An 11,249-nucleotide genomic window follows, 5' to 3' on the forward strand; every position below is an offset into this window, starting at 1 on the left:
TCACTGCTGGAGCTTCCAGTGGACATTAGAGGAACTGCAGCTATAGGTGCATAAACAAAAAAAGAATATCATTATAGCTTAGATGCTAAATTATATTCCTTGGAATGGAAGTTGGAAGTTGAACTGTTTGACTTCTTAGTTCAGGTCAGATTTCTTCACAGTGAACATGGAGATTCAAATCTTTTTCTCAGCTCTCTGCTCTCTCTTTCTTCCTCCTCTTCTTCCTCTCTCTCTACACAGCAAAAGCTTTTTTTCCTCAGCTCCACAAATGCAAATCGGCGAGTGTTGCTCGAGGTAAAATCAGCATCTTTAATTAAAAAATTAGCAGCAAACAAACAACAGAAAACCTACGAACGATTAAAGGAAAAACAAGCCGCAGGAGCAGCGGAGCCGTACAAACACAAACACACACCACAAATATGTGTCTACGTCAGTCTGCCGGGGACTAATTAATAACCAATATTTTGACATCAAATACAGACTTTGATCCTACAAACACTGATCAATCGTCAGGAGAGCCAGCTTCGGATTTTATTTTCAGCGCGGCAGCCTGACAGAATCCAAACCAACGTGTTCGTGGACCAAACCGCATAATAACAGCGAAAACAGCTCAGAGTTATCCTGCTCTGTGAGTTAAAGAATCATTCAGGATGTTTATGGCTCAGTGGTTAACTTAAACCTGCTGCACATCAAGTCTCTCCACACGGCAGACAACCACGAACGAGCCAGCGCTGATTTACACGAAGACGAAAAGCAGTGACTGTAATTTTATTGTCTATAAAACCTGAATATGAATAACTGCATAAATCAGATCTGATAAACGTGGCTCCAGAATAAAGGTCATACACTTTGGTCCCCTTTCCAGAAAAAGAGTCAAATGGAATTTTTAAAAAAATAAAATGGCAGTAATTATCTGATGTCTTTATTTCAGTGACAAAAAATCAGCATGTCAGAGTATAAGAACAGTTTAATCCATAACCTGATTTGAGAACTAAGAGATGGACTTAAAAGGAAGTGATTTTTTTTCTAATTTTTATTAGAAAAAATAATTTTCTGTTTTTTATTTTTGGCGTTTTTAGTTAAACTTTTATTTTTTTTAGATTTTATTCTCAATGTGATTCTTGTAAACGAGGCCATCTGTGTGTGTTTAACACGGAGTTTGATCCTTCGTGGTTTCCTGTACTGCGGCCTGCGCAGTGTTAAACATGCCTCTGCTGCCCCCTGGTGTTCTTTCACTCAAACAACACAAAGACAAATCATTTCTTTTCCCGTTTTTTATTCCACAAACTGACGTCGATCACAGAGACAAACATGTTTAACCCTCTCGAGGCAGGCGTTGCCGATTTGCAACAGTTAAAAACTAACAACCCGATTACCCCACATACATATTTTATGAGTTTTTTTACTCAGAAGTACCACTGCAGGTATTCTTTTGTGCATTAGCAACAAAAACTTAATTTGAGCCTGAGAGGGTTAATCTGAGCACCGTGAAGGATTTCATCTGATGGTTGAAGGCCCTGCGGCCCTCTGGGAAATGTAGTTTCAGTCGTCTCCTCCGCACAGACTGAGCAGAGCTTTCTGATAGTCTCCTTTAGTGTGCTCCTAAACACAAACGCACACACAAAATTATCCATCGGCAATAAACACAAACATGCCCTCTCCGTGGTGTGTTCGATGCCCTCCGTGTGTGTGGGATATTGCAGGACTCACAGTGATGGTCTGGTACAGCGACCTCTTGAAATGCTTCTTGAACTCTGTTCTGATCTTGATCAGGTCGACTTCACAGCGAGAAACGATGATCCTGGTCACCACCTTCTCCTTCGCTCCTTTACTCTGAGACACAAAATGTCAGCATGGACGGAGAAGGAGGAGGTGTTATGTTTAGTTCCAGGTGGAAACGTTGGACAGAAACGTGGGAAACTCACCTTCATGGCTTCGTTGAGTCTGCTGGCGAAGTACAGCTGCCTGTTTTCAAAGCACTCCACTGTGGACAAACGATACACACCTGCTTAATGTGTCCTGTCACCGTGAAGTAGAATTTCACTCTTACTTTGTTCTGATGGCGTCTATTTCTTTTAACGTGTGGCTGAAAATGAAAACGAGACTTGCCCTCGTGCTCGGTTTCCCCGTTAAACCGGGTCTAAATCTGTGACTTGAATATTTGATGTTTCTTAGACGTACCCAGAGTGAGGAAGGATTTCTCCAGATCCCCCTTCACCTCCTTCCTGATGCTCTCCTTCATGTCGTAGGGGCTGTAGCTCTTATACCTCTCAAACACTGACACACAACACACACATTAAACGTAAGACTTCAAACACAAGCTATGCTTTTTCACAGCACTGGTTTCTTTCAAGTATACAACTATAATTCCATATTATTTGTACATTTGTTGGTTTCATGGGTCTTATTTTGTAGGTTTCATTACATTTCCTGTTGTTTAGTATTTCATTTCATCTGTCCTGCTTATATTTATAGTTCTCGTGTTTTCTGGCCTATTGTTGGTGTCGTTTGCCTTTTTGTTTTGTTTTTATTGCTCTTAGTTATTGACTGAGTTTTACATTAGCACTGTAATGTGCTGTCTGTATAAATAAAGCTTTGTTGCATCAGTGTTGAGGATGCAGTTCACCTTTCTGCAGGTGGGGGACGCTTCTCTGAGACATGATTTCGATCCAGGTCACCACGTCGGTTCCCTTCCTCTTCACTCCGGCTTCATACAGAGCCTGGGAGGTTCACACAGGAGGACGGTTTAATGAAGAAATTGTGAAAAAAAAGGTCAGGTTTACATAAAAAAGAGAAAAAGCACATGTACAAAACTAACAGTTATACCTCTGAATAGATTATCCCCTCAGAGGACACCAAACCTCGTTTCAAGTCTTTAAAGGTGCTTTTTGTAATCATGTCCTGTGAGTTTTAACTTTCACCACCAGGGGGCACCGAGATGTTTTCAGACACGTTGCTTCAAAGTTTCATCATTATTTTTGGTCCACCCCCGTTTATTTCACGCCATCGCTGTAACAATGATTACTCTTCTACCCCGTTCAATAACGGTCACTTTCTTTTGTTTTTTCATATTCTTTTGATAACTTTAACTCTTAGAAGGTTTCAAAGCATTTTTAAGTCACGTGAATTTACAAAAAGTACCTTTAAAGAAAAAAAAAGTATATTTTGACCTACTCTGGCATCCTCATCAATCTTTTCATAGTCGACGACATTCGAAGGTTCATCTCGTCTCGTCTGTGAAAAAAAGAACAGATTAAATAAAAACAGGTTTTTGTCGACTAAAATAAATCAAAGCTCATTTTCTTATCCAAGCATCAAAACTATAAATATCCTAGAAAAGCATTCGTGTTTTCAGAGTGTCGGTGAGAAACCAGTGTAACTGACACTGTCTGACAAAGTCTATCAACTTATTATTAAATATTGTGAAAGTAGTTTCTGTAGGTTTTTTCATATCTGTCTGAATATTTAACTGTTCTTAGAAAATATTTAGTTCTCTGAAATATTTTTACCAAATCCACTAAAGTCAAAATGAAGTCAGATGTGTTATTGCAGTTAAACACAGACCCGATACTCACAATAACATTTCCTGTGTTGTATGTGAAACATCATTTTTAGGATTTTATGGGAACCTGTCAGAGTTCTTATATTTCCTGCTTTGTGAAGATAAATGAAGTCCTACCTGAACCAGAGCCAGCAGCAGTTTAGCAAAGTTTCCCGACGTGTCTCCTGCGACGTCTTTCTCTAAGTCCTTCTTAAACACTGCAGAGAAAGTCAAAGTCACATTCTCTCACTTTTTGCCTTTAGCTCATGAAAACCTCTGTTATATATTTATTTAGTATTTTCAGGTTCCTGAAACGTGACTCACTGTCTCTGTAAACCCTCTTGATCTCAGCTAGTTCTTCATTGTTCCTGGAGCAGACGATCTCGATTAAGGTCTCCTCGTCGGTCCCCAGTCCCTGCATGAAAAAACCCCAAACTGTGTGAAACATCCAACAGCAGCTCTCAGCTATCAGAGTGAGTCTTTTCTGGAACGTTCAGATACCCGGTGAGCCATGTTCATTTGGTCTTTAGCGTGACACTGACCTTCATGGAGGCTTTGAGCTCCGAGGCGTCATACTGAGCGGTGCTTTTCATCAGACCCAAAATCAGAGCCTCCAGAGAACCGGATAGCGCCCCCTTCAGGGCACTGACCAGATCCTGACACAACCACAGACACAGGGTTAAAAATCACTTTAGAAATAATCATTTGTACAAAAGCAAAAAGTTCAGGATCTGTTGTATTTCTCACTGCCTTTTCTGTTTGTCAGTTTCCTTCATTTTCCATCGACCTTCAGAGTAAAGGTTCTATTTTTGGCTCATGATTCGAAGCATGAGATGTTAGCTGTTGGCTGGATTACCACCATGGCTGCTTCACGGCCTTTGGGTTTACATCAGGCTCCAAATGGAGGGTTGTCTGTGGACTTCAGGTTTATGCAAGTTTGGTTTGTGTACAGTTATTTTCCTGTCATTACAGAAATCGCTATTTTATTCATGATAATAATAATATCCCATTTATTAAAACAAGATTTAAAAAATAATCTCAGTGTTGCTGACTTTTGTTGTCCACCAAAAGTTTGTCGGTTCATGAAAAACTCTGAAGATAATTTATGAAATTATAAGTTTGCCAAAAATTAAAAGTAGTGGCAGTCGTGATTTGTTTTTATATTAAAATGAATGTAAATTACATCATCCAGCTGATTGATCTGTGCGATAATCTCTAGATCATGTTTAGCAAATTTCTTTTTGATGTTTCTTTTATTTCCTTATTTTTATCCTTATAAGTTATTATCCAAGATCATTGTTAATATCAATCAATCAGGGTCGATTTATTTTGAATGATTTATTGTTTAATTTATATTTAAACGTTACTGAGTAAAAACTGGGGAAAAAACAACAAATTTTTACGTTTATTTTTCATATTTAGGGAAATTACCAGAAACATTTTGGTGATTATTTTTTAATTATTCTATAAGACTACCCTTAAAAATTCTAAGCTATTTGGTCAATGATTATATAACATTTTCACTCACAACGAACAAAATGCAACAGAAATAATTTGACCTCAGTTATCTGGTTTTAATAATCACTGGAAGCCAAGATTTAAATTAAAATGTGATTAACTGATGGCCCTGATTAGTTTCTGTATATTGATTGATTGAAATAATGAAAGTAACGTATACGTTAAAGGTTCATTTTTGTTCGTTAACAGCGAAGCATCTCTGACCTTCTTGGCAAATCGTTCGTATTCAAAGGCGATCTCTCTGCGCTGCTCGCAGCTCCGTCTCGTCAGGATGTCGATGATGGTCTGTTCGTCCACACCTGCAAATTTGTCAAAGAAACTAAGTTACTTACTGTTTTCAACTACCAAATACCATATACAGACGTCAAAACAACTTTCGCCTGTTGATTGCATACGTCTTTATTATTTTTCTAAAGAATCAGAGATCACACATTCTCACAGGGCCAGTGAGAATGGTGACGGTTCAGGTATCCGTCATCATTACAAGTGACTTTGACCCTGATAAACTGTTCCTCTGATTATCTCCAGCAGTTTCTTTTGTTCTGATGCTGGAAGTCTCTCTGCCGAGGGACATCCTGCTTTTCCAGCAGCTCTCACAAAGGAAGCTGGAAAATGGAGGCCGAGCCTCGCTCAGCAAGTCCTCTGCAGCGTCTGAGTGAGTCACTTTCCAGGCAGATGAAATTATGTTGTACTTTGAAGAGGACAGATGTGAACAGATGTGTTACCCTGTGATTCAGAGTGCTGGGAGCTTTTATTTGTTCGGATTTTATGTCCCCGTGTTCTTCCTTCCTCTTTCCATCAGGATTTTTTTTTGTTGCTCAACCTTTTTGCTGTTTTTGTAAATACTACAATAATTAACCTCAGAACAAATTTGTTATTAACAAGACAAACACTCCTTTGCATTTACTGTAATGAGCATATTGACAGTGTAATGACTCCGAAGCTGACGTGGACGTGATGAGGCTACCTGTGTCTGATTCATGATGTGTGGCTCAGTTATAGCTGTAGGCATGTTGGATGTTACTGTAGAAGCTACATATTATACATTATGCATTTTGCTTTCTACCTGTACACATTTATTGATCATTAAAATCACTACCGTTTCACATTGTGCATGAATTTGCACCAATTAGCATTATGGGTCATATTAGCTGCTGAATAAATTTGGCAAGCTAGCTAACGTTAGCTGATAAACTAATCTGAAAATGAGCAGCTAAGTTACTAGATCAGTTTGGTTGAATTAGTCACTCAGATCTATTCTAGACACCATTTTCCTGAGATAGCTTTAAGTTGATTTATGTTTGCAGGAAAGCTAGCATTAAGCTAGCAAAAAAAAACTTTTCAAAATAAAGGTTTTTATTTAAATAACTTAAAAAACAACAACAACCAAAAACCACTTTTTAAAATAACTTTTAAATAAATAGATATATAAAATGTGCAGCTTTAAGGTCATGATTTAAAGTGCCTACTTTTTTTCTTCTCATGGTTGGTTATGGTGAAATCTCCTTAAAACTCGTTACCATAGCATTAATAAACCATTAGGCCCATTACAATACCAGTAAAACAGTAGCTAGTATCCACTTGAGCAAAGCTCTGAACCCCTGACTGTTGGCTATACCGATATCTTTTCCTCTTTTTGTAATCCGTTAATTGCTAAAAAACCGGTTAAGAAGCTGAAACACCATCAGAAAACTCTGTTGCTGCAGTGTCGGTGATGTCCGAGTCGTGGACACTGTGTTTCCTGTGCACAGTTGAACAGTTAAACTCGGAGAGAGAAGTGGTGGGATCACAGTTACATAACTCAGTGGAAACTTCCTGACCGGTGGGCTTGGCAGGGAAATATCAGGGAGGAAGTTTTCCTGGACTCGCTCACCTTTGGTTTTAATGGCCGTGTCGATCCTGGCAGCATCACGGGCCGGGTCGAAGTCTCGGGCCGGCACCACGGTGGGGTATTTGGCCTCTGGTTCCTACAGAGGACAGAAACTGACCATTAGCTCCTGTTAGCTGCTTGACAGAAAGCACCGGACGAGACGCTGATGCTGTGATTTAACCTCGTAATGCCCAACAGACTGTTAGAGACACACGCAGGGGTACGGGAGGAGTTCTCCATCAGGCAGCTTTCTGAGGTTGGAGTAATTCTGAATGAAGCACTGATCAGTCATCAGTTTATCTGCTTTCTAACTGTATAGATGAACTCCAGGTGGAGAACGACTCTTGTTCTCTGTTTATTGTTGACTTCATTATTCTTGTGTTAATTTAATGAATCTGAGGTGGTGAAAATATGTCAGTTCACTGCTTTGTTTTTGTTTGGATTTTTTCAGGTGTGCAGAAAACATTGAATAACACAGAAATGCCTCCAGTACCTGAGACCTGTGTTATGGTACAGTACCAGTAGTGTGATGTAATGCTGCTCTAATTAGGGCACAGTTGGGTTCATCAGTAATTGGAGGAATAACCTGATATATCAAAGTCATTTATGGTGATTGCTGTGTTATCGGTGACTCACCCCACTGTACGACAGCGTCAGCTGACCCAGAAACTCAGACACCAGCGCCATGATGGATTCACCTGCAACACACAGTTCAAGCAGCTTAAAGGTGAGTTTACATCATTTTCTGCAGTCGTACAGTTTCTGTTATCGCTTACTTGATAGTTAAGAAAAAGGCAGTGAGAGAAGGTTCAGGATCAGAAAGTCTGCAGCCTGCTGGCAGTCGAGCTTCTCTGGAGGAGTCTCTGGAGCTGTGATATGTCCTCTTTAACCTTTGAGTGGAAACACTGGGTTTCCTCCTCTGACTGTCTAAAAACAGACCAACAATGGCCTTCAGACTCCAGCAGGCTGTAAACACTCATACGCTGGAGGGGTGTTTGATTTATTGAGCGGGACGTGCCAGCGGAGGGCGTGTGTGCAGATAAGGAGCATGAATCAAACAGATCTGCAGGAATCTCGAGTGCGTTGTGTAACACGGTGAAGCTGAAGCTGTAAAGTGATTACTGCAGAGTTTCCTCCACCTTTGACCCTCTTACAGACTCTGCCAGCATTTCATCTCGCAGCTGCTACAAACAGTCCTGAAGTCTCGGCTCGTCCCGTCGTCTGCTTGCTGCCGTTCAAAGAGGAATTCTACATATCGAAATAAATCACGGAGCACAGAGAGAACACGTCCCGATTAACATCCTCAGGGAACCAACCAGATTAATAGTTAAAGAGAAATTAATTTACAACAATCTGACAATTTGTACTTTCCCAGTTTTCTATAGCAGCGTCTAAGAGACACCAATAATAATAATAAGTTTTTTTTCTATCACTTCACACAAAAATGTATTTATTAAAGGTACTTTTTGTAGATCTCATCGCCATATGTAACTAAGACATTCACCACCAGGGGGCAGTGTTTTACCGATCAGTGCATTGAAATTTGGGGGTGGTTTGTAAATATTTGTATAGTTTTTTTAGTATTTCTAAAACTCGTAATGATTTCTGTTTCTGCTGGTGTCTAATGGCCCAACATGGCAAAAGCATCTTTACATGAAGAAACAATATTATGGTTGTTTACAGAGTCATAATTATATTTCCAGAGTCTCCTTCAACTCAACATCCAAAACTAGTTGATCAATCATTATTATCCTCAAATACTCAAAAGTCCCTGAAAAGTCTTCAGCTGATCCAAAATGCTGCAGCAAGAGTCCTGACAGGGACTAGAAAGAGAGAGCAGATTTCTCCTGTTTTGGCTTCCTGTTAAATCCAGAATTCAAAATCCTGCTCCTCACATACAAGGTCTTAAATAATCAGGCCCCATCTTATCTTAATGACCTCATAGTGACCTATCACCCCAATAGAGCACTTTGCTCTCAGACTGGGAGAGCCTTCAGCTGGAAACCAGCTCCCAGTTTGGATAGAGAAAACAATGCCGCTAGTTTTAAGCTTTCCTTTTTGATAAAGCGTATAGTTAGAGCTGGATCAGCTGACCCCGATGGCCCTAAACCTCTGCTTAGTGGAGCGATAGGCTCAGGGGGACTTCCAGTGATACGCTGAGAACTTCTCCTTATTTGTGTTCTTTAGATTTTGGTCTTTTCTGTCCCTCAGTTAGTTTTTTCTTGTTTGTTATTCATGGTTTCCTCTTTTTCTCCCCTCACCCTCAGCCAGTCGTTGCAGATGGTTACCGCTTCATCAGCCTGGTTACGTTGGAGGTTTCTTCCTCTCTGATTGGTGGATTTTCTCTCTGATACTGTAGTCTCTTTACTGTACTGTATGTAGGACTGCTGTCATGTTTAAAGTCCATATCATTTTAACCCTTTTTCACTCCTGTGTCTTTAAGTTTACCAGCTTAATTTAGTCTTCAGGAGCTCCCACTGTCTGGAAAGCCTGTCCCATAGGGGGTGCTCTTGAGCTGGTCCAAAATGATTGGGGCTCTTTGGGGCTGCAGAAAAAGTAAATGTCCTGGGAGAAATGTTGTTTTCACCTTAGATACAACAGATATAGCTCAGATTTTTAGATATTTTACAGGTTTATATTGTTGTAAAACAAGCTGTAGTTTCTACGACCCAAGTGTAAAATAAGAGCTTCCCTGAGCCTGAGGGTACATCTGTCATAGATAAAGAGCAGTGTGGAGATGATGGTCACAGCGATGTTTCCCTGTGAAGCTGTTTTTACTTCCAAACATCTGGAAGAACCTAAAACTACCTGTTGAACCAAACTCAGAGTCAGAAATGAGCCCACGCACTCACTTTAGTTGCTAACATAAGTTGAGCAGCTTGAAGAATGAAAGGCGACATGAAAGCACAGCGAACTGCAGCCAGTCCTCATTTATCGCTCCGAGGCGGCGGCTCGGCTCCATGCACGACAGAACGACTCCATCTGCAGCGGACTTTGAGCTTTATAACCCCGCAGACATTTTACATCAACAAAGCACTTCAGCTTTATAAAATCACTGTTGTTTGCAGCTTCTCTGTCCAGCATTAATCACCGGTGGCTTTAGGTTTCACTCATTTCACTCTTATTTTGGCGGATTTTAGAGGAAGCGTTTGTAAAAACTGCTCATGCTGCTTAAAAGATTACAAACAAACACTTGAATTGATGGTTTTGTTTCTGAATGTTTGGTTAAAAAATACTTTAAAAGTAAGTGAAACTACTTCTCCATCCTCTAGGCTTCAAAATAAAAGCCTCCAGTCATTGCTAAGTAAGGAAACAAACACGATTCGTTCTTTTTTGACTCTTTGAAGTAGAAAAAAGAAGAAAAGTCGTAAATCGTTCCTGCTGCTAAAGCTCTCTGATATCCCGATATCCCCGCTCACTCTGATGAGTTCTTACCTTTAGAGACGCAGCAGCAGCTCCGTTATGAGCCAGGACGAGGCTGGGTGTGGTGTTTAAATACAGGCTGACTCACACACACACACACACACTCTGCCTTCTGACTGCCTGCATGACTCACTGAGTTTTACACATCAGGCTGGACACATGGGCAGAAATTCCTCAGCGAGGCTCAAATCGCCTCGCCAGGGGCCGAGAAAACACTCGATTCTTATTGGCTGGCTGGCTGGTGGGAGGCTTTAAAAGTTAGATACAAATTTTTTCTTAAATTCAATCTGAGCTCATGATTTAACTCCTTCCTGCATCGTCTGTGAGTCAAGTTCATGAAACAAAGCAAAGTGAATGAGGGCGATTCAGAAAGGTTTCTGCTCGGTGATCAGTCAGGTGAAGTCAGGCTGCTAGTTTTATATCATCCGATGGGCCTAACAAGTTGGTTATATAACCACAGAGTCAGTCTGCCTTTCTCAAGTGTCGTGGCAGAGCGGGGTCCACAGGAGGTCACCGACTTTAGCTTGTTATCTTTGTCGTCACCCCGTCGGGCTGGTGGGCAGAAGATGTGAACACCTAAGCTTTAAATGCAATAACTCGAGAAGGAAGTCACCTAGGATTTTCAGATTGATACCATAGATGCATCTGCTAAAAACCTCAAGGTCAGAGGTCAGGTTTTCTAAAAGTCTTCTGAATGCACTAACTTGAGAACAAGGTGACGTAGGATTTTGAATCCTACCAGGGCTACCAGCCAGCCCACTCAGGCTGTGCAGGTAGTCCTGCTCCTCTGTGATGGCACATCCACATCCAAGTGTCATCAGAAGTAGGTTTGCTGTGTCTCTCAGCCCAGCAGCACAGGTATCATCTTCTTTGTGCAAGGAGGAACAAGAAGAGCAG

The 11,249-nt window shown here is 40.7% G+C and overlaps 1 protein-coding gene across 2 annotated transcripts; it reads right to left on the reverse strand.

The window, feature by feature from the left end:
• Window positions 1-1,259: 1,259 nt before the first annotated feature.
• On the reverse strand, window positions 1,260-10,501 carry LOC147338488 (annexin A2-like). Of its 2 annotated transcripts, none has more exons than XM_086292548.1 (13): window positions 10,365-10,501; window positions 7,566-7,627; window positions 6,933-7,026; window positions 5,264-5,358; window positions 4,084-4,197; window positions 3,866-3,956; window positions 3,680-3,759; window positions 3,175-3,234; window positions 2,627-2,720; window positions 2,182-2,277; window positions 1,926-1,984; window positions 1,711-1,833; window positions 1,260-1,602 (listed from the first exon to the last, which is right to left on the reverse strand). In XM_086292548.1, the coding sequence occupies exons 2-13, from the start codon at window positions 7,614-7,616 to the stop codon at window positions 1,543-1,545; spliced, it is 1,017 nt and encodes a 338-aa protein (XP_086148674.1). In that variant the 5' UTR covers window positions 7,617-7,627; window positions 10,365-10,501; the 3' UTR covers window positions 1,260-1,542. The 2 variants fall into 2 exon arrangements, with proteins under 2 accessions (XP_086148674.1, XP_086148755.1); XM_086292629.1 differs by lacking the exon at window positions 10,365-10,501 and adding an exon at window positions 7,706-7,896.
• Window positions 10,502-11,249: the final 748 nt, after the last annotated feature.

Source organism: Aulonocara sp. 'chitande type north' Nkhata Bay, linkage group LG1 (genome assembly GCF_057382095.1).
Source record: "Aulonocara sp. 'chitande type north' Nkhata Bay isolate Kocher_YH1m ecotype deep benthic linkage group LG1, A_spYH_male_GT1.1, whole genome shotgun sequence".
NCBI lineage: Eukaryota > Metazoa > Chordata > Actinopteri > Cichliformes > Cichlidae > Aulonocara > Aulonocara sp. 'chitande type north' Nkhata Bay.